At 38.3% G+C, this 22,856-nt stretch overlaps 1 protein-coding gene across 2 annotated transcripts in view; it reads left to right on the top strand.

Moving 5' to 3' along the window:
- Positions 1-15,260: 15,260 nt before the first annotated feature.
- The window catches only part of LOC125453671 (uncharacterized), a 15,924-nt gene continuing 8,328 nt past the window's right edge, over positions 15,261-22,856 (top strand). For both annotated transcript variants that reach the window (XM_048533524.2, XM_048533523.2), the window contains exon 1: positions 15,261-22,763. In XM_048533524.2, coding sequence (XP_048389481.2) covers positions 15,305-22,763 — 7,459 coding nt within the window. In that variant the 5' untranslated portion in view covers positions 15,261-15,304. The remainder of the gene's footprint in view (positions 22,764-22,856) is intronic.

Here is a 22,856-nt window from a genome sequence, read left to right as displayed (position 1 = left end):
TAAAATTAATGAGTCTTTAGAATTATATTAATTATTTAAGCATTGCCTACATTACAGGAACATTGTCTTTGGCAACATTTACTGTTTTTTTTAAAAAGGAAAGTATAGTACAGAAAAAAAAGTAGGTGAATAAAAAATGTATTTGGTGAATAAGAAACAATGATTTTATGTATTAAACAAGAGTCATTCAAAACATGAACTCTTTTTCTCTCCAAGTTTGTTGCCAGACCTACTGAGTTCCTCCAGCATTTTTGTTTCTATTTCTGATTTCCAGTATCTTCAGTACTTTGCTTGTGTTAATAGTTTAAGGTAAATGGGTATTGCTTGAATGAGAGATGGTTTGGAAATTCCAGGGACCAATACTGGCTGCACTTGATAACAGGCGTAACTTTTTTGGTTAAGTGTAAGGTATGTTAGACTACATAGTCTACACAAACCTCACTTGCCCTTCCTTATACTTACAGCCGCCCACAAATATTGTAGGCACTTTTTTTTTCACACTGACCTGCAGTAACTGAAGAGTTATTTATACGTGGCACATTCTATAACAAACTGGGACCTGTGTGAACAGGACAAGCAACTGGGTATTTCGTCAAGTAATCCGAAAAGGAATTGGTATCCACCAGTCAGAAGATGGGAGGCTGATAGGTAGTCAGGAAAGCCCCAGAGTGCATCTCACTGAAATTTTTCTCTTTTTTTAGAAAATAGTGAGAGTTCCTCAGGACATTGTGTTGTCAATGGGGGTTTAAACTAATTTGGCAAGGGGATGGGACACAAAATTTGAGGTGTACAGTCACATGGGGATGTACAGGAAAGAGGAAAAATCGTCAATCTGGATGACAGTGGTGAGAGACATACTAGCTCTGACAATGTGGAGTCTGAACGGGTAGAGCTGAGAAATACCAAGGTGCAAAAACATTTGTGAGTGTCATATAAAGACCTCCCAACTGCAGTGGTGATGTTGGGAATGGCATTAAACAGGAAATTAGAGATGCATGTGATAAGGGAATATTGGTGATCGTGGGTGATTTTAATCTGCACAGAGATTAATCTAATTAGCTACAGTGCCCTACAGGAGGAATTCTGGATGGGATGCTTTTCTTGACCAATATATTGAGGAACAAACTAGGGAGCAGGCCATCTTGGACTGAATACTGTGTAATGAGAAGGGAATCATCACTGGTCTAGTTGTGCAAGACCCCTTGGGGATGAGCAACCGTAACATGATAGAATTTTTTTTTATCAAGATGGGGAGAGTGAGGTAGTTGATTCGGAGACTGAATCTTAATAGAGGAAACTAAGAAGATATAAGGCGTGAGTTGGCCTTGGTTGATTGGGGAGAGTTATTTAAAGGGATGACAGCTGATAGGCAGTGGCAAACATTCAAGGAATGTAAGGGGGAACTGCATTAACTCTTTATTCTTGTCTGGCACAAAAGCAAAATGGGTAAGAGGGCCAATCCATAGCATATAAAGGAAATTAGAGATAGTCTCCAATCCAAGGAAGAAGCATACAGACCGGCCAAGAAAAATAATAAATTTGAGGATCAGGAGCAGTTTAGAATTCAGCTAAGAAGGACCGAGGGATTGATTTAAGAAGGGGGAGTATGACAGTAAGGTCGTCAGGAACATAAAGACTGATGCTAAGAATTTCTATAGTTACGTGAAGAGAAAGGGGTTGGTGGAGACAAATGTAGGATCCCTATAAACAGAAATGGGGGAATGTATAATAGGGGACAAAAGTAGTTGAGCAACTGAGCACATAGTTTTGTACTGTCTTCGCGAAAGAGGAAATAAATCATATATCAGAAATTTTGGAGAATGCAAGATTTAGTGAGAGGGAAGAATTGAGGAAGATCAATATCAGTGGAGAAATGGTGCTGGGAAGATTACTGGGATTGAAGGTGGACAAATCCTCAGGGCCTGATAATCTGAATCCCAGAGTACTTAAGGAAGTGACTCGTGAAATAGTGGATGCATTGGTGGTCATCTTCAAGGATGTGATAGACTCTGGAACAGTCCCTGCAGATTGGAGGGTGGCTAATGTCACTCCAATTTTCAAAAAGGGAGGTAGAGAGAAAATGAAGTTATAGACCAGTGAGCCTAACATCTGCAGTGGAGAAAATTCTTGAATCCATTATGAAGGACTTTAGAGTGGAGCATTTAGAAAGCAGTGGCAGGATCAAATAGAGTCAGCGTGGATTTATAAAGATGAAGTCATGCTTGTTAAATCTTTTGGAATTCTATGAAAATGTAACTAGTACAGTTGACAAGGGAAGGCCAATCAATGTGGTATATTTGGACTTTCAGAAAATGTGACAAAGGCTCACAAGAGGTTATTGTGCAAGAGCAATGTGTATGGGATTGGGGGAAATGTATTGAGATGGATAGAAAACTGGTTGGCAGAGAGGAAACAGCGTAGGAATTAATGGGTCCTTTTCAAATTGGCAGGCAGTAACTAGAGGGGTGCCACAGGGATCAGTGCTGGGATTCCAGCTGTTCCCAATATATATTAATGATTTGGATGAGGAACAAAGTGTAACATCTCCAAGTTTGCCGATGACGTCAAGTAGGGTGGGAGGATGAACTATGACGAGAGGACAGACATCCTTCAGCACTATCTCGATAAATGAGGTTATTCACTTTGGAAGCGAAATCAAGAAGGCAAATCACTATGTGAATGGCTGTAAATTGGGAGAGGGGAGTGTGCAGATGGACCAGTCTCTAAAGGTGAGCATGCAGGTGCAGCAGGCAGTAAAGAAGGTAAATTGTATGTTGGCCTTCATCGAGTACAGGAGCAGGGATGTGTTGTGGCACTTACATAGGACCTTGTTGAGGCTACACTTAGTATATTGTGCGCAGTTTTGGTCTCCTTTTCTGAGGAAGGATGCTCTTGCTGTCTCGGGAGTGCAGCAAGTGTTTATCAGGCTGATTCCAGGGATGGTGGGTCTGACTTGTGAGGAGAGATTGACTAGGTTAGGATTGTTTTCGTGAGACTTCATACAAATGATGGGAGATCTCCTAGAGATTTATAAAATTCTAACAGGACTAGGCAGGCTAGATGCAGGGAGGATGTTCCCCAAGGTGGATGTGTCCACAACCAGGGATCACAGCGTGAGGATTCGGGGTAGACCATTTAGGACGGAGATGAGGAGACATTTCTTCACCCAAAGACTTGTGAACCTGTGGAATTCGTTACCACAGGCAGTAGTTGATACCAAAACATTGAATGTATTCAAGAGGCAGCTAGACATAGCACTTGGGGTGAACAGGATCAAAGGTTATGGGGAGAAAGCAGGATTAGGCTGTTGAGATTGTGTTGAATGGTGGAGCTGGCTCGAAGGGGGTGGCCATTTGGCCCTGCTCCTATCTTCTGTGTTTCTGTGACAAGATATTTATAGCCAGATTAAGGCCAAAGAGAGCACTACAAAGCTGGGTGGCATTGTAATGCAAGGGGTGTTGCTAGTAAGGCAGGAAGGTTGATAACGGTGTTGATAAATACATGGGAATATGGTATGGTATTGCTGTTACGGAAACGTGCTTAAGTGAGAGTTAGGTCATCAGCTCAGTGTTATATGATATTGAATCTTCAGATGTTATAGAGTGGAGTGATGTAAAAGAAGAGGTAGTGTTGCAATATTGATCAGAAATTCTATTATGTAATGAGGAGGAATAGTCTTATGGAGTTCTTCGTTTGAGAACTCGTACACAAGAACAAATAAATCCCTCTGTTACACATCACTCTGCAATCTCCCTTGATCTAATAATATTCTACCGTGAAAGTAGGCAGCTTCATATTTTTATTTATTTGTAGATAAATCCGTAGATTTGTTTTGCCCACTCACTTAACCAATCTGTATCCCAAGCACTTTGTTTCTGCCTCACCAGGTGCCTTCTGTGTATTTTGTACGGTGAAGTCCTATTATTATTTTTGTGATTTTGTTTGTAAACTGAAATGGGAAAAGAAGTAAGGATTGCTGCACTTGACATTCATTGTAAATGCGGTTTACACTGCTTGTCCAGCAGTGGCAGAAGACTAGTTGCAGGCAAGCTGGAGCCAAAGGGTGTGTATCAATGGAGATGCTGCTTGCAACAAGTAACTGATTGGTGTTGGAGAATGGTGGCCGGTCTTTGACAGAGGCCTTCTGGCTGCGATTGGCTCCCAGGTCAGCTGAACAGCTGGTCGGTGTGAATGTTTGGACAGAAACCATGGAATCTCAGGAACAGAAAAAGCTTCCTTTCTCTCTGCTGTTTAAAAAAACACATGAAGGCTTAAGAATGCCTTCATGGATGCTGTAAGCATTGACTCTTAACTAATAAGTCAGGGATAGCATAAGTATAAACCAATCTCCATGTGCCTCCTGCAAGCAACTGAAAGTACCTGGTGAACGAAAGTTGAGGAGCACCCAGTCCTGACAAGCCAACTGGATCATCTTATTGAGCCCTTAGGGCATGGAACATCAAAGTCTCTACCCAGTCCTTCCCTGTGCTTATCATACTCATTTTTATGTCAGTCTCTGTGTCCACTGGAGTTTTAAGAAGGGGATTAGAGCTTTAACTGGTAGAGTTTTCTGTTGACAGCTTGTGATAGCTGGAATCTTTATTTGTAAGAAATAGTATTCATCATTAAGTACAGAAACCAGGTCCATTCTTTCTGTACTCTGTACCTAAAAGATACATTAGAAACTTCTGCTTGATGCTATAAAATCTTGAACTTTTGTCTACAGTATCTGAAATCTACTTGGTCCCTTCATCCAAATGTCATTTAATATGAAGTGTAAATAACTGAGGCTCAAGAAAAGTAGGAACCTAGTTGTTCCTTTATTTTTGTAAATTGAGTGCAGGAATTCTTCATTTCATTTTAACATTGTTTCCTGCATGACCCAGCAACTGCACATCAACTATGGAGATATTCCACTGCACCACCACATTAATTATTCTTTTGTCCAAAATGGTTTCACTGCTATACCTTGGATCCATCCATATTACAGTCATTGGAGTTATACCTAAAATGAAGGTTATACCTAAAATGAAGGAAGACGTTTTTAGCGCTGAAGACTTATTCATCTCAGCTGCAGATATTGCTGCTGGAGTTCCATATAGCATCTGATTAGTCGACCATCTTTAGCTGCTTCATCAATGATCATGAATAGCAGAAGTGGAAAATTTGCTGATATTCACACTGTTTAATGTCATTTGTAGCTCCTCAAATAGTGAAAGAGTCTTTATCCACACATAGCAAGACCCAGACACTTCAGTTTGAGCAGGTAAGATGCAAATCGTATTCATACCACACAAGTGCCAGGCAATGACTATCTCCAGCAAGAGAGAACCTAACTGCATTCTTCTAATGTTCAACAGCTTTATCGACGCTGAATTTCCCATCAGTAGCATCCTAGATGGTTGATGGGGGGATGGGAGGGAATTCTACAGCAACTAACTTGTCTCCTGACTTCTTCAAGTCTATCCACCACTCTCAAAGTTTCATAGAAGTATTTACATAAGAGGCTCCAACTGCATTATCCATTTAGATAATCCAATGGTCTATGGTTGGCTAGCATTAATATCACATACCTGACCTCATAAATATTCCTAAATTGCTTCCTAGTCTCTCATGTAATGAAGTTCCCTGGAAAAAAACCCAGTACAGCAAGTCTCTTTTTTAAGCAATGATCTTTTCAGCAGAGCTGATTTGCGAGACTACATTCTGCTGACGTAACTTGCTTATTGTACCTGCTTCTGCTGCTGCTTATGCGTACACAGGGAATTGTGTAATACAGAAGTCTCTAACTTAACAATCTTTACTATGTACAGTCTCAGTTTTGCTGATATTTGTAAAAATAATATCAATTCAGGAGCATCCTCTTGCTTAATCTGTGCATTCAGATCTTTGATATTATGCTGTGGTCACTATCTGAGACAAAACGACTTGCTTTGATTGCCATCTACCGCCTTCTGTGTTCACTGTCTTCACGACAGTGTGTCTGATCTACAAGATGCAATGCAGTATCTGATCAAGGCTCTGATAACATCTTGAAAATCCTCAACCTCTGCAGCATAGAAGGATGGGGGATGTCAAGGCCAGGGTCATATTTTTAAGCTGAGGGGAGAGAGATTCAAAAAAGATATGAGGGGGATATTCTTTACACAGACGGTGGTTCACATGTTAGATGAACTTCCTGAGGAATCCCTGGGCGTGACCACAGTTTTTGTTTTATTCTTTGATGGGATGAATGCGTCACTGGTCAGGCAGCATTTTTTTGCCCATCCCTGCTTGCCCAGAGGGCATTTCAGAGTCAACCACATTGCTGTGGGTCTGGAGTCACATTAAGGCCAGACCAGGTAAGGATGGCTGCTTCCTTCCCTAGAGTGTGTTCGTAAACTGGATGGGTTTTTCCAAACAATCAAATGGATTCACAGTCACCATTAGATAAGTACATGAATAGGAAAAGTTTGATATGATTTGATTTAGTGTAGTCATATGTACTAACGTATAGTGAAAAGCTTAGTTTTGAGAGCGATACAGGCAGATTATAGCAAACAAAGACATTCAGATCATAGGGCGATTAGACAGAGTGAGGCATACAGGTTACAACTGCACAGGAGGTATGCAAAGCATTATTTGAAGTTAGAGTCCATTCAGCAATCTAACACCAGGGAAGAAGCTGTTCTTGAACCTGGTTGGGCGTCAGTACAAGCTTTTGTATCTTCTGCCTGATGGAAGTGGTTGGAAGATGGTATTACCAGGGTGGGAGGGGTCTTTGGTGTTATTCGCTTTTCCCCGGCACCAAGAAGATGGGACGGATACAGGCCAGGTGCAAGCAGGTGGGATTTGTTTAGTTTGGGATTATGTTCGACATTGACAGTGTGGACTTAGGGGCTATATAGCCTGTTTCCACACCATAGAGATTCTACAACAGACAAATTGGACCAAAGGTTCTGGTTCCATGCTGTATGACTCTATGACAAGGGACCAAATGTTTGGGAACAGCACCACCTGCGTGGCCTGCTGTGTTCATCTAGCTCTACATCTTGTTATCTCAATGAAGTAATATATCTGTTTCAGGAGGTACAAGCTGACTATGAATATTTGTTAGAACTACTAGATGTTCAGCTTTCCAAATAGGGAACTGCCCGTGAACATTGCAACAGATGGACAGCTTGGCAATTCAAATGAAACCAATTACAAAATTAATTTAGCCCTCACTGGTGACATTCAGTATGTGTTCAGATCAATCCACTACGAATATTGTCATTGCCTTTTTGTTTCAGTCACCAAACACAGATTCAGGACAATGAAACTGACAAATCACTGTTTTGTTATACAATTTAGAGTGCTCCAAACACAGCATGTCTGGTAGAGAGAGAAAGAGAGTTAATGTTTTCAGTCCAGTAATTGCTTATCAGAACCGAAATATCTACCTGTACTTTAAAGTTTATATTTGTGAGAATATAATATGCTAATAGCATTGTGTTTAACATTGACCTTACATTTATGTTGATAAGGTGGGTAAAATTGATTTTTATGTATTGACTTGTATGCATTGCACATAAACAGAAGACAGCGCAATGTAACAGAAGATTTTGACAAGTCAGAGTTCGAAGAGTGTAAAGATGCCCTCACTGAGAAAGGAGCTCTGAATAAAGTAGCACTTGACGAAAGTTCCTGTGAGGTGCCCTTTTCTGATCATCGTCATTGTCATTGCTGCAAAGATACATCTGGTTCATTGGATTCAGTTACATCTGAGAAACTAAGTTACAAGAAATCCAAATCTGTTTCCTACAATTCTTCTCAGTATAGTGCTTTAAAAGGTGGTGGGAAGGACTGTCTAGCCTCATCTGACCTTAAACAAAAATCTTTAAAAGAAAATTTGGTCAGAAAGCATACTTCAGTCGGAACAAACACATCTGATCAGTTTTCTTCGGAAGAAATATGGAGAACCACTCCTAGTGTTACATGGACAAGTACTGATGAGCAGTGTACAGTTATGAGTAAATCCGTGGATACGAATAGTTCAGAATCAAGAAGTAAATCTGAATTGAAAGAGACTGAATACAGCAGTTATGAGTATGAGAGATATTCCATATCACCACCAGAATTGAGAAAAGATGAAACAGTTATGTCAAAGATTATGCATGAGGATGCCAAAATGGCAAGGTCACAATTATCAAGTCCGGAATCATCTCTTAGTTACTGTACACAAACCACAAACAGTACTTACAATACTGAAGCGTCAGTGAGAAAAACACCATCTGTCAATGTGAAAAAGGTGGCACCTTACTCTATAATACAAGACCAGGTCCGCTATCCACTTTCTCCAGTATCTACGCCTGGTTTAGAAACCATTTCATTTTGCAGTAGTGATGGTTGTTCCTCTTTTGCTCATTATTCAGATACCCAGTGGTCATCTGAGTCATCTTGGTCTACAGGTACTAGCATCAATACTGTAACAGGTAACACCCACTTCTCTGGGCATGAAACCATTACTGAAATTGAAACGCCAAGCTGTGTGCCATCCTCCTGTCCAGCATCCCCAACAGGTCAGACCTTGTTTGCCTCTGGATCAGTAATCGACAAAACAAAAGAAGTGCCAGAACAGGATGATTTCGTAAATGATAGCTACTGTAATGACCTTCAAGGAACAGTCTTACCAGATGTGGAGATAGAACAAATGGAGTTACTGGGAGTTTCTAAAGTAAAGAACCAGCTTCCTTTGCCTGAGGTCTACCATTTGGGCGAAAATGAAAAGGACTCATCAGCGAGTGATACGAATTTTCATGCTTATCCATGCATTGAGGAAGTTGTTTTTTTGACAAAAGAAAATGTTGAAAAATTTGAATTACTTCAGCTCAAAAATGATCTTCATTCTGTTTTACCACCAGTTACTGAGGAGTTGGAAAATGCCAAGAAAAGTCAGCAGGTGAATGGAAAAGTTCATCAAATGGATGACTTGATTTATCAAACATTACCTTCACCTGTTCCAAAATTAGATGAGAACCAAATAAGGTCTCTTGAGCTGAATGTTGCTCGTATGGCATTAGAGAGTCAATGGGGTTTGCCACACATTCATAAAGAATCACTTGCAACAATGTTGCCACCACTGTCACCCTTACCTAAAAGCTCATATATTGAACCCCTCATCAAGGAAGTAGAAACACCAGTCCTTACTGGAAATGAAGTTAATGACTTGGAATTTAATCTGCAAAGAAGAATTGGAATGCATCAGTGGATGCCAACATCAATCAAGGAAGTTAACTCTGCAGACCCTACTAACTCTGTCGTAACAAAATCAAATCTAGAAAAACTCAAGGGAAGGCAGCCCACCCGCCTGAAGTTAAATTTGGAAAGAAAGGTAGCTCAAGACTCAGACAGCTTCCCTCTCATTCAAACAACTGCAGGAGATTTAGATGCGCTGGCTGAAATTAAGAGGGAAGAGTTTGAAACACCACTAACGTATAGTGAGCAGCCATTTCACCTTGAAATGAGGCCAGCAATTGAAGACAAAGCAAAATCTCATGCAGTCATCATTGAAGAAGTTAATACTCCTCAACTCAGTAAATGTGACATTGAATATCTTGAATCTCATCTAGATAGAAACAATTTTCAGCTCACATCTAACTGTTTTGTGAACAAAGAACAGCAATTTGAAGAGATATCGAGTCACCATCTGCAAAACGAGGTTAATAAATCTGAGACACCACAACAGTCTATTTCAACCGATCAGCCGTCAAAAACAGAGGCTGAGCGTGAACCATCATTGATCTCACTGAATGAATTCATTCTGCAAAATACTGATTTCACCTATGGGAATACCCTACTTTTAAACGAAAAACAAAGTCAAGTTAATCAGTTCAGTAAGACTGCAAAAAAAGATGATATTTCTGAGAACATCAGGTATAGTGTACCATCTGATTCAAATGACAAAGGGCAAACTTATCAAACAATATCAAACCAAAATGCTAAGATTGCTTCCCCAGTCTCCATTTTTAACACTAATAAATTAGCTAATCTAAAATCACAATCTCTTGATGAGGAACAGCCTCCAGCATCTGTAACACACGCAATGGATTGTAAAGAACTTAAATATTTTGATGAGATCAAAACAGACAGAGTTCAATTTACAAAACAACAAACATCAAGTAACATCCATCCATCGGTCCTGTTTAGGAAATCAGGCAACACTGGCATAGTAATGCCCATTGAGAAGGTTCAGAATGTTATGAGTGAACCTAATATTTGTGTTGCTGAGAAACAGTTTGAAGTTCCAGCACATGCTCACAAATCATTGAGCTGTGTTCACCTGAATAAAATTCCTACAACTAACATTCTTCCTCTTGATATAACAGCTCCTAGGCCAAGGCCACAATGTGTACCATTTATTGAGCAGGATGCTGTAGACTGCTTGGAGATGAACTTGAAACAAAGGCTTATTTCCCATCTCTGGGAATATCCAACTTCTTGTGAAAGTTCAATGAACATGATGACTCCTGAAGAAAGTCCCACAACCAAAGCAAGTGATGCCAACATTGAGCCAATTGGTGTGGAGTCACCTTTCATTGATCCTAAAACAAGAGAGAGCCTTGAGTGGCACGTTACACAGAGAAAATTGCAGCACAGCTGGGATTCATTCACAAATTTTCAGAACCCAACAGAAGTCTGCATTTCTTCTTCACCTAAATTGCCTCCTTCACCATCAAGTCCAAATGATACAGTTGTTATTACCACTGAATTGCCATTCATAAGTTCAGAACATAAAAAAATTGTAGAAAGAAATGTGAATAGAAGAATTGCAATTAATAAGCAGAGTCTGCCAAAGTTTGTCCAGCAATCTTTAGATGATTTTAGTGTTACCACACCACTGTCTTTAGAAAACTTTGATAGAAATTATTCAGTGGTCAATAACAGTGACATACCACATCCTTTAAATATCATTCCTTATCAGAACACACAGCTTGAGAATGAAAGAAAAGCTATGGTTCAAGCACATCAGAGTAATAGTGGAGAAACAAATGGGTTAAGAGAGGCTTCTTTTGTTATTAGATTGAAGCCGGAATATGAAAATAAATTAATTATGTGCTTAGCAAAACAGAAGGTTGAAATTAAATCAAATTGTTTACCAAACTTGGTATCAGAATCATATAAACGTTCATATTCTCAGACATCAAAGAAATATTTACCAGCGCTGATTAAATTTGGGAAAGGATATAAAAAGCCAAGGCCATTGTATATACCTTTTATGGAGCGTGATGCTGTTGATCGACTGGAAATGAACTTAAGTCAGAAGCTTATTTCAAATTTGTGCGGATTCCGAACTTTATATGAAGAGTCTTTGGAAATAATAATTCCTAAAGCACCAGCAATACAACCACCAATCAAGACACATGCAACTAAAATAGAACCCATTGGTATGGATACAGTTTTCCTTGAAGATAAAATTCGAAACAATCTGGAAAGGCATATCGTACAGATAAAACTTCAACTTAACTGGGGCATACCAACAGAAATTCAGAGCTCAAGAAATAAATTCATTCCAGCTGCTCCAAAGTTGATTTATTCCCAGCTAAATCCACAGCCTTGTTCAGACCTAGTTATTGTTTTAACAGATCTGGCATTTATAAGCAATGAACATAAGAAAACGTTGGAGATCAATATGAAGAAAAAGATCATCAATCGTAGACGGGGTCTCCTTCCCAATGTTGTGCAGAGGTCTTTAATCAATTTTATGGATTTTAGTTTAATAAAAGATCTCATTGCACATTCTGACATTGTGAAAAGAAGAAAATCATCATGCAGTAGCAATGATCATCATAAGATGTTACAGAATACTAAAAAAGTAGTTTTGTTGAAGCATAAAAGCAGTAGGAAAAACAGAGAACTTACCAAGATAGAATTTAAAGATAAACTAGAGATGTGCATTGCGAAACAATGCTTAGATATTAAAATGGATTATCTTCCTGATATTGTAAAAGAGATGTACAAAGTCACATACCCTTTAGAATCAAAGAAAAGTTTACCAAAATTAATTGCACTTGGCAGGGGTAATAAGAAACTACGGCCATGTTACATACCTTTTATCGAGCAGGATGTTGTTGATCGTTTGGAGTTGAATTTAAAACACAAACAGATTTCCAATCTCTGGGGACTTGAAACACTATATGAAAAGTCATTAGAGATGATGATTTCTCAAGAAATACCTCTTCCTCCAGCAATTCAGGCAACCGATACTAAAATACTACCTACAGCTGTGAAAACTGATTTCATTTCTAATAAAGCCAGGTGTATTTTGGAGTGGCATATTACACAGAAAAAGCTTGAATACGACTGGAGTTTTCCATTACATATTCAAAGATCACAAGAAGCATTCATTCCACCTGCTCCAAAACTAATTCCATCACAGTTCAACCCACGGCCTGATTTTTATGTAAATGTTATTCCAACTGAACTTGCATTTTTAGATGTTGAATGCAAGAAAAAATTGGATCTGAATGTAAAGAAACGGATCATCAATCATCAGTGGGGCCTCCCTAAGTTTGTTCATTCATCTTTAGAAAGTTTTATGTCTCGTGCACCAAAGGTAAAAGGTACCAAACCACAATTAGAAATATCAGAAGAAAATGACACTATGCTAAGTACGAAGGCTAAAGCAGTTTGTTTACAAAGCAAGTTGTTGCAGCTCAAGAGAACAAAATTGTCTGCACCATTTTCTGAACAAGCCACCAGATTGATGAAGAGACAGAAAAAAGGAGAGCTTTCTATACTTGCTGGTCTAAACTCAAAACAGAAAGTTCAGTTAGATATGTGTTTAACAATGCAATGCCTAGAAATAAAACTGGGTAGTTTGCCAGCAATTGTACAAGAATGCTACAAAAATACATATCCTCCAGCACAAAAAAAATCTTTACCAAAACTTTTGGCACCAGGTGAAGGTTTTAAAAAAGCAAGACCATTGTACATTCCATTTGTTGAGCAAGATGCTGTTGATCACCTGGAAATGAACTTGAAGATCAAACACATTTCCCACCTCTGGGGATTTCAAACTCTGCATGAAGAGTCATTAGAAATGATGATTCCCAAAGCTCCACCCGTGCTTCCAACATTGAAAGGAAATAAAGCCCAAATAGTGCCTGTGCCAATGGGAACCACTTTTATTAGCAAAGAAGTCAGAGATAAATTAGAATGGCATGTTACTCAAAAGAAACTTCAGTACAGTTGGGGCATACCATCACATTATCAGAAGTCGTTAGAGGCATTCATTCCAGTTGCTCCAAAGTTGGTTCCATCTCAGCTAAACCCGCAAGCTGATTCCGCTGTGGTTGTTACTCTGAATGAATTGCCATTTTTAGATGTTGAAACTAATAAAACATTGGAGTTGACTATCAGAAAAAAGATCATCAATCAGAGATGGGGTCTCCCTAACTTTATTCAATCATCTTTACGAAATTTCATGGCTCCTGCCCCGTTAATGAATGATAACTTATTACTGTCAAAAATGGTAACAAGAAAGAAATCAAAGACCAGTAGCATTGAAACAGAGAATTATAAAACTAGTTTCCAACAGAAAGCATTTATAAAAGCACAAGGAGATGATTTGTCATCAGCACAATTCCAAAAAAGTAGGAGTTCAAAAACAACCAAAATAGGTGAGCTCAAACCAGAAGATAAAAGTAAAATAGAAATATGCTTGCTAAAGCAACGTCTTGAAATTTGTATGGACTGCTTGCCAGAAATGGTGAAGTCGTTTTATAAGACCACTTATTATTCAATATCAAAAAAATCAGTAGTGCCACATAATATTATCCCCCGAAGTGGATTGAAAAAGCCAAAAGCATTGTATATGTCTTTTATTGAACAGAATATTGTAGACAATTTGGAACTTAACTTAAAACACAAACAGATTGACAATTTATGGGGAATTAAAACTTTATACGATGAATCAATGGAAATGATGATACCTAAAGCTCCTCCAGTGCCGCCACCAATCAAGACAAGTGGAGCTCAGATAGAGCCTGTAGGCGTGGAAATTAATTTCTGTGATGGTGAAATTCGAAAAGATCTTGAAAGTCACATTACACGAAAAATGCTTCAGCAAAAGTGGGGTTTACCATTTAATATTCAGAGGTCACAAGAAGCATTAATTCCACCTGCTCCAAAATTAGTCTTATCTGCCTTAAATCCCCAACCTGATTTTGTGTTTGTGTTTGCTCCACCTGAGTTGCCATTCATTAACAAAGAACATAAAAGAATATTGGAGTTTAGTCTAAAGAAGAGGGTTGTAAATCGGAAATTAGGCCTTCCTAAGCTCATTGTGTCTTCTTTAAGCAATTTTATGGTTCCTGTTCCACCAATGAAGGATCTCACTGGGCAAACTGAAATAATTAAAGATCAGGAAATATTGAGTAACCCACCAATTGAAAAAGTTAACAGTGAAGTGTCTTCTTCAGACACATTTCCATTGCATGGTGGAAAAAATATTTCACTGTCACAATATATCAGAGAAAGTAAAACATCAAATCAGATGGCTGACTTTAAAATAGTTCTCGAACAAGAACATGTTGGACTGTCTATTTGCCTAATAAAGCAAAGCCTACAAATTAAAATGCACAGTATGCCCAAACTAGTGAAAGAGTTGTACAGAAATACCTATCCTGCACAAGTAAAGAAACCTCTTCCAAAGCTAATTGCTCCTGGTGAAGGATTCAAAAGGTCAAGGTCAACGTATATATCATTTATTGAACAGGAGTCAGTTGATCGTTTAGAGTTAAACTTAAAGCACAAACAGATTATGCATCTCTGGTCACTAGAGACACCATATGAAATGTCTGTTGAAATGCTGATTCCTAAAGGACCAAATGTGTTTCCAGTCCTTGAGTCAAGCAGAGTTCAAATTGAGCCTGTAGGCATGGAAATGACTTTTATTGACAATGATGTTAGAGACAAGTTGGAACGACATATTACAAGGAAAAAACTAGAGAGTAATTGGGGATTGCCTGTGCATATTCAGAAATCAACTGATACGTTTATCCCACCTGCTCCAAAACTTGTTCCCTCCATGCTAAATCCATGTCATGTTGATGTAGTAGTTGTTACAATAGCTGAGTTACTTTTCATAAGTGCTGAAGATAGAAATAGATTGGAACTGAATACAAAGAAAAAGATCATACATAAAAAATGGGGTCTGCCAAACCTGATTCAGTCATCTATCAGGGACTTCATTGCTCCAATTCCATCACTGCAAGGTCACATACAACAGTCCAAAAGCATGAGAGGAAGCAAGACGTTTAACCACATTGACGCCAATTCCAGAATGATGATAAGAAGCAAAAAAGAAAAGTTCCCTTCATTGCATTGCCAAAACATACAGAAAACAGCAAGCTTAAAGAGTATAAGTGCATTTCCAGATTTTGTGGACCTCAAACCGGAATGCAAAGATGAAATAAATATGTGTTTGTTAAAGCAGGTGCTTGATATTAAAACACACTATTTACCTGACATCGTACAAGAATCGTATAAACATGCTTATCCTACAGCATCAAAGAAAGCATTACCAAAGCTCAGTGTTCCCAGTGAAGGATGTAAGAAACAAAGACCATGGTGCCTACCATTTGTTGAACAAAGTGCCATTGACCACTTAGAGCTGAACTTAAAACACAGACAGATTATCCATCTTTGGAGGCTTGAAACTCTATATGATGAATCCATGGAAATGATGATTCCAAAAGGGCCACCCCTGCCTCCTGCCATCAAAGCAAGTGGAGCTAAAGTGGAACCTGTGGGTGTGAAAAGTACTTTTATTGAATGTGATATCAGGGACAAAATGGAATGGCACATTACACATAAAAAACTGCAACAGAATTGGAGCTTACCACAGCATATTCAGATGTCGGCAGAAACATTTATCCCACCTGCTCCAAAACTGATTCCATCTCAGCTGAATCCACAGCTTAGCCTTAGTGTAGTTGTTGCTCCTACTGAATTGGCATTTTTAAGCAAAGGACATCGGAGGTTATTAGAACATAATACAAAGAAAAAGATAATCAATCATAAATGGGGTCTTCCAGTACTTATTCAGTCTTCATTAAGAAACTTCATGACTCCTTCTCCATTAAGAAAAGATCTTTTGCAACAGTCAGAAATAATAGAAGCCAACAAAACAGGATCCACCATAACTGACACAAGAAAAAAGACTAGAATTCCTCTGCAAATGCACAAAAGGGCAATGATGTCTTTACAGTATAAAAAAGATTGTAAAGATGCAAAACTGAGCAAAGTGTCTGAGGTGGCCGTTTTATCTGACTTCACACAAGAGAATGCTGATAAGCTGGATATGTGCTTAAGAAAATTGCATCTAGAAATTAACTTACATTGTTTGCCAGAAATAGTGAAAGAATCTTATAAGAAAAGTTACCCTTCTGTGTCAAAGAAGCCATTAAGAAAGATTATTGCACGTGGTGAAGGATGTAAAAAGTCACGTACATTATACATAGCATTTATTGAGCAGGATGCAGTGGATCGTTTGGAGCTGAACCTGAAGCATAAACTGATTTTCCATAACTGGGGACTTGCAACCCCAAATGATGAATCAATGGAAATGATGATCGCGAAAGGGCCTCCCCTACCTCCAGTAATCAAGTCAAGTGGAGCTACAATAGAACATGTGGGTAGGGAAACACCTTTCCTAGATAATAAAGTGAGAGAGAGCTTTGAAGACTATGTTATACGGCGAAAACTTCAAAAAACCTGGGGTGTACCATTAGATGTTCAGAGATCAGAAGAAGCATTTATACCATTTGCTCCAAAACTAATTTCATCCCGGCTAAACCAGCAATCTACATTTTCAGTTGTTGTTACGCCAACTGAGCTGCCTTTTCTTCGTGATGAGCATAAGAGAATATTGGAGATGAATACGAAGAAAAAGATAATAAATTACAAATGGGGTCTTCCTAAGCTTGTTCAGTTATCTTTGAATAAGTTCATGAGTACTGCTCCAGATGTTTCCAGCAATATTGACCATAAAGAAAATAAAATGGTACTTCGCAATACATTTACATCAGTCAGAAAGGGGAAGTTATCAGCATTGCAATCTGAAAAAACTAGCAGAAGCAAGAAAATGAAGAATACAGATAAGAATTTATTTCTTGATAGCTTCCAACCAGAATTGAAATACAAACTTGAGATTTGTTTAACAAAGCTGAGTCTTGAGATTAAGACTGGATGCTTACCTGAAATGGTGAGGGAGTTTTCCAAAAGCACCTATCCCCCACAATCAAAGAAACCTTTGCCAAAGCTAATTGTAACTGGTAAAGGATTTAAAAAGCCAAGGCCACATTGTTTACCATTTATTGAAAAAGATGCTGTTAATCAATTAGAGTTGAATTTAAAGCATAAGCTGATTGCCCATCTCTGTAAATTTTCAAATTTATATGAAGAATCAGTAGAAATAATGATGTCCAAAGGACCATCTGTGCCTCCAGTCATTAAGGCAACAAATGCTGTAATATGCCCTGTGCAAATGGAAACACGTTTCATTGAAGATGAAGTTAGAAGTAGACTAGAATGGCATGTCACACAGAAGAAACTTCAACACAACTGGGGATTACCATTACTCATTCAGAAATCCCAAGATGCATTTATTCCACCTGCTCCAAAGCTAATTCCTGCAAATCTAAGACCACAGCCTGGTTTTTCCCTCGTTTTCGTTTCGCCTGAATTGGTTTTCTTGAATTCAGAACATAAGAAAAAACTGGAGCTTAATACAAGAAAAAGAATCATAAATTACAGATGGGGTCTTCCTAAAGCTGTTCAGTATTCATTAACTAGTTTTATGGCTTCTATTGCACAGCTGCCTGAAGCAGTGGAACAAAACAGAACATCTTCCACTGATATTCAAGTGAGAAATAGAAAAGTAGGCACTTCAATGAACATATTTTTACAGTCTAAGAAAGCTAAACAACCTTTAAAACAGAGTCAAAAAAGTAACACTAATCCAAAACCTTCCAGTGCAGCAGAGATATGTCTTTCTGCTAAACTCAACCAAGAAAATAAAGACAAGCTAGAAATATGTTTGATAAAACACTGCCTTGAAATTAAAAACAGTTGTTTTCCAGAAATAGTGAAGGATATGTATAAGGCTACATATCCTCCAAAGCCAAAAAAGCCTCTTTCAAAGCCAATCGCACCATGCAAAGGATTTAAAAAGCCAAGATTATTGTATCTACCTTTTATTGAACAGGATGCTGTTGACCTGATAGAACTGAACTTAAAACACAAACAGCTTACCCATCTGTGGGGATTTCCAACCCAATACGAAGAATCGGTAGCAATGATGATTCCCGAAGTACCGCCTGAACCTCCAGCAATCAAGGCAAATGGAACTCAAATAGAATTTGTGGGTGAAGAAGCAACTTTCCTGGACCATAAAATTAAGGACAAACTAGAATGGCACATAGCACAGAAGAAACTTCAGCATAACTGGGGCTTTCCACTGCACATTCAAAGATCACAAGAAAATTTTATTCCCCCTGCTCCAAAACTAATTCCATTCCATGTGAAGCCCGAGTTTCTCTTTGTGACAATCTGTGTGCCGGCTGAGCTGCCTTTCCTCAGTGATGGACACCGGAAATTATTGGAATTGAATACAAGGAAAAGAATTATAAATTGCAGATGGGGCCTTCCAAAGGTAGTGCAGTCATCTTTAAACAGTTTCATACCTGTTGCCCCACAGGCAGAAGATTTCATACTAGAGTCACAACATCAAACAATGCCCATTTTCATAGTGCCTACTTCTTCAGGCAATATTATTCGATTAAGAAAAAAAATGTCTTTAACAAAGCAACAAAGAGACATAAAAATGGATAGCAATGTTGAGATATTGTTTTCTGATAATCAAATGGTTACAAGGGGAGCTGTTATAGAATTCTCCTTAATAAAGCAATGTTTAGAAATTAAAATGGGAAGTCTGCCTAAACTGGTGACGGATGCCTACAGTAGTACCTATGCTAAGGTACCAAAGAAGATTTTACCAAAGACCATTTTACCTGGCAAAGGCTTTAAAAAACAAAAGCCATCATATCTGCCGTTTATTGAACAAGAAGCAGTTGATCGTTTGGAGTTGAATTTAATGCACAAACAAATCACCCATGAATGGGGATTTTCAACTGTCTATGAAGAATCGTTGGAAATGATGATTCCAGTGGGACCACCATTGCCTCCACTGATCAAAGCTAGTGGGGCTCAAATAGAACCTGTTGGTATGGAAAATAATTCCATTACAAATAAAGTAAGAGACAGGCTAGAATTACACATAACACAGAAAAAACTTCAGTACAATTGGGGTCTGCCATTACATATTCAAAGATCACTAGAAGTATTCATTCCTTCTGCTCCAAAAGTTGTTCCAATCCAGGTAAATTCCCAGCCTGATTTTTCAGTAGTTGTTGCTCCTTGTGAGTTGGCATTTCTTACTGAAGATCACAGACAAACACTGAATCGAAATATAAAGAAAAGGATTATAAATCGTAAATGGGGTCTTCCTAAAATCATTCAGTCATCTCTAATGCAGTTTATTGCTCCAACTCCTGATGATGATGATTTCATGCAACCATCAGCACATTGTAAAGAAAGCACCACAGTGCTCAATAATAATAACCTTGGAAGGAGCTATAAAATATTTTCTCAGAGTACAAACCTGCGACTCAAAGGAGGAAGATTGTTTTCCCAGTATGAGACAGATGAGGTGAGCTTAAACAAAGTAAAAGAGATAGCTACAAATGTTATCCTTAGATCGCAATCCAAGGAAAACCTCCATATCAGCTTGCTAAGGCAGTGTCTAGAAATTAAAATTGATTGTTTGCCTCAACTGGTAAAAGATTTGTACAAACGTACTTATCCAGTAACATCAAAGAGATCTTTACCAAAGCTTGTTGCACCAGGTAGGGGATTTAAAAAACCAAGAGTACGGTATATTTCCTTCATGAAACAAGATGATATTGATCTGATAGAGATGAACTTGAAACACAGGCAACTTGCATACCTTTGCGGATTTGAAACACTGTATGATAAGTCGATGGAAATGATGATTCCCAAAGGACCACCTTTACCTCCATCAGTTAAACCTCATGGAATTCAAATAGAGCATGCGCCACAACCAGCAACTGTTTTTTCTGACGGAGTTAAAGAGTTTCTAGAATGGCATATTTTGCAGAAAAAACTTCAGCATACTTGGGGGTTGCCATCACATGTTCAGAAATCAACCAGAGCATTTATTCCACCTGCTCCAAAGCTGATTGCAACCCAACTCAATCCACAGCCTGATGTTCAAATAGTTATTGGTCTGACTGAGTTAGAGTTTATAAGTGATGAGCACCAAAAAGCACTTGAAACTAATGTAAAGAAAAGGATTGTAAATCACAGATGGGGCCTTCCACAGCTGATTCAATCATCTTTAAATGAATTTATGACACCCCCTCCACCAATACAGGACTTTGTGCAACAAATTAAAGTTAAGAGAACTTGTGGGATAAGATGCCAAACTGTAGGGTTATCAAATGATTGTAAAATGATTTCCTCTCAGCATGCATCTCTTCTGACCAAAGAACAAAAAAAGACTTTAAATTATGGAAGTTTAAAGGAGAGTGTCAAAGTGAAAAAGAAAGAAAGGATGTCTACTCTGGCTGAACTTAGATCAGAATGCAGCAATAAACTAAATATGTGTTTGATAAAACAAAGCCTGTCTATTAAACTGCACTGCCTTCCAGAACTGGTAATGGATTTGTACAAACAAACCTATCCTCCAGCACTGAAGAAATCATTACCAAAGCTGAGAACACATATTAAAGGATTCAAGAAAACAAGGTTACCATACATTTTGTTTGCCGAACAAGATATTGTTCATCGCCTGGATATGAATTTAAAACACAAGCAGATTAATTACCTTTGGGGTGTTGCAACAATATTTGATGAATCAATGGAAATGATGATTCCTAAAGCACCACCTTTGCTTCCAGTAATCAAACCAAGTGGAGCTAAAATAGAGCATAAAGGTATGGAATTAGCCTTCCAGCCCACGGAAATTATTGATATCCTGGAATGGCATATTATAACAAAAAAGTTTGAGTACCAGTGGGGCATACCATTACATATCCAACAATCAATAGACAAGTTCATTCCATCTCCTCCAAAACTAGTTGGATCACATTTTAGCCAGTGTCCTGATTGTGATATTTCTGTTTCCGTAAACGAGCTAATTTTCCTAAGTGACGAATTCAAGGAAACATTGGAAATAAATACAAAGAGCAGGATCATAAATCAGAGACAGGGCATTCCCAATATAATTCAGGCATCTTTGAATAGTTTTATACCTCCCGTTCCATCAGGAAATGAGTTCATGCCACAGTTACAGATTGGAGGAGGGAGTACCACAGGTTTCAGTGGAAGCGAACTGAGCAAAATCAACACAGTTCTATCCTCTGAACAAAAGTCATGTGCAAGCTCTATCTCTTCAGAAAATCCTGAAAATGACACAGTAAGTGGCTGTATTGATAGTTTGGAAGAATTTTCAGTCAGTCCAAAATTGGAAACTAAAGATGAAATGAATGCTGATGTGACAATGCAATCTTTGGAAATGCAATCCGTCTATAAATGTTCTTACTCAGCCACAAGTAAAAGTTTTCTGAAACTAAATACCCCTTACAGAAGATTGAAAAAACAAAATTTGAAGAGTAAGTGGGGTGATGATTGCCTTGAGGTAGAGTATCCCATAGCCTCACCCAGCTATAGACCAAAATCTATGAAGACTGTGGGTTCTTCAACTTGGACAACAAACCAGAAACTGGCTGACTTAACCTATAAACCAATGACAATCGTGGGACTGTCTCTGGGTCCAGCAACAATAGAAGCAAATGTACCTTCATCTCCCATGATTGTGCAAGAAGATTTCAGTGTTTATCTGAAACAAAATATGTGTTCAGCTTTTTTGCCACGTCCAGATCCTTATGCAGATTGTGAAGAAATCTTACCAAAAAATGCAAGAGACGTTAGTAGTGATGTGTCCTGTTCAGAACAATTGATGGAGGAAGCAAAAAACCATATTCAGCAAGGTGAAGAACATGGGTACGTCAAAATAATTGCAGGTGCTATTGTTAATAATCAGAAGGAAGAACAAAAAGTGCAAGTTGATCTATCAGAAATAATTTGTGCAAAGCCAACACCGACAGGACTTGGAAATAATACCTTGCAAAAACGAATGATTGTTACATCTCAAGATCCTGATGATGGAAACTATTTGAGTGTTTCTGATGAGGAACTTCACGGTGCATATTATGAAAACCTTAATAAATCATACCATACTTCCAGAACACATTCTGCAAAGAAAAAGTGCAAGAAAACATTTCAAAGTCGGTATTCAAGTCAAACAAAGCCAGATAAGACTTTGATTAAGTCAAAGGCTAAGTTTTCCAAGCAAGATTGCCAGAGATCAAGGTTAATTAAACATAATGAAGAAGAAACAAAACCAGAGTTGGGCAATGAGAATATTCTTTTTGTCAGCCCAGCTGAAGAACTCTGGTCAGAAACAAACCAAAAAGAGAAATCTTCCTCTTTTTCCTCATACTGTGACCAAGCAGAAAGCCCAGTATCAGCAAGAGAAACATCGCACAGTTGTAGAAATGATGAAAGGTCCTCACAGAGTTCTATAGCCAATAGTCAAGGATGTCAGCAAGCATTGTCACGTGAGGATTCACCATTTGCAACAAATAAAGACTGTGAAGGTACCTGTGGAATGACTTTTTGTCGGATGATAAAACTTAGTAAATATGTGTAGTTATTATTTTCCAATTTAAAGCTTAATGTAATTTAAGATA

The sequence above is a fragment of the Stegostoma tigrinum genome, chromosome 6 (assembly GCF_030684315.1).
Source record: "Stegostoma tigrinum isolate sSteTig4 chromosome 6, sSteTig4.hap1, whole genome shotgun sequence".
Classification (NCBI taxonomy): domain Eukaryota; kingdom Metazoa; phylum Chordata; class Chondrichthyes; order Orectolobiformes; family Stegostomatidae; genus Stegostoma; species Stegostoma tigrinum.
Note: the sequence above shows the minus strand (reverse complement) of the source record. Positions and strands in the feature narration are given on the sequence as shown.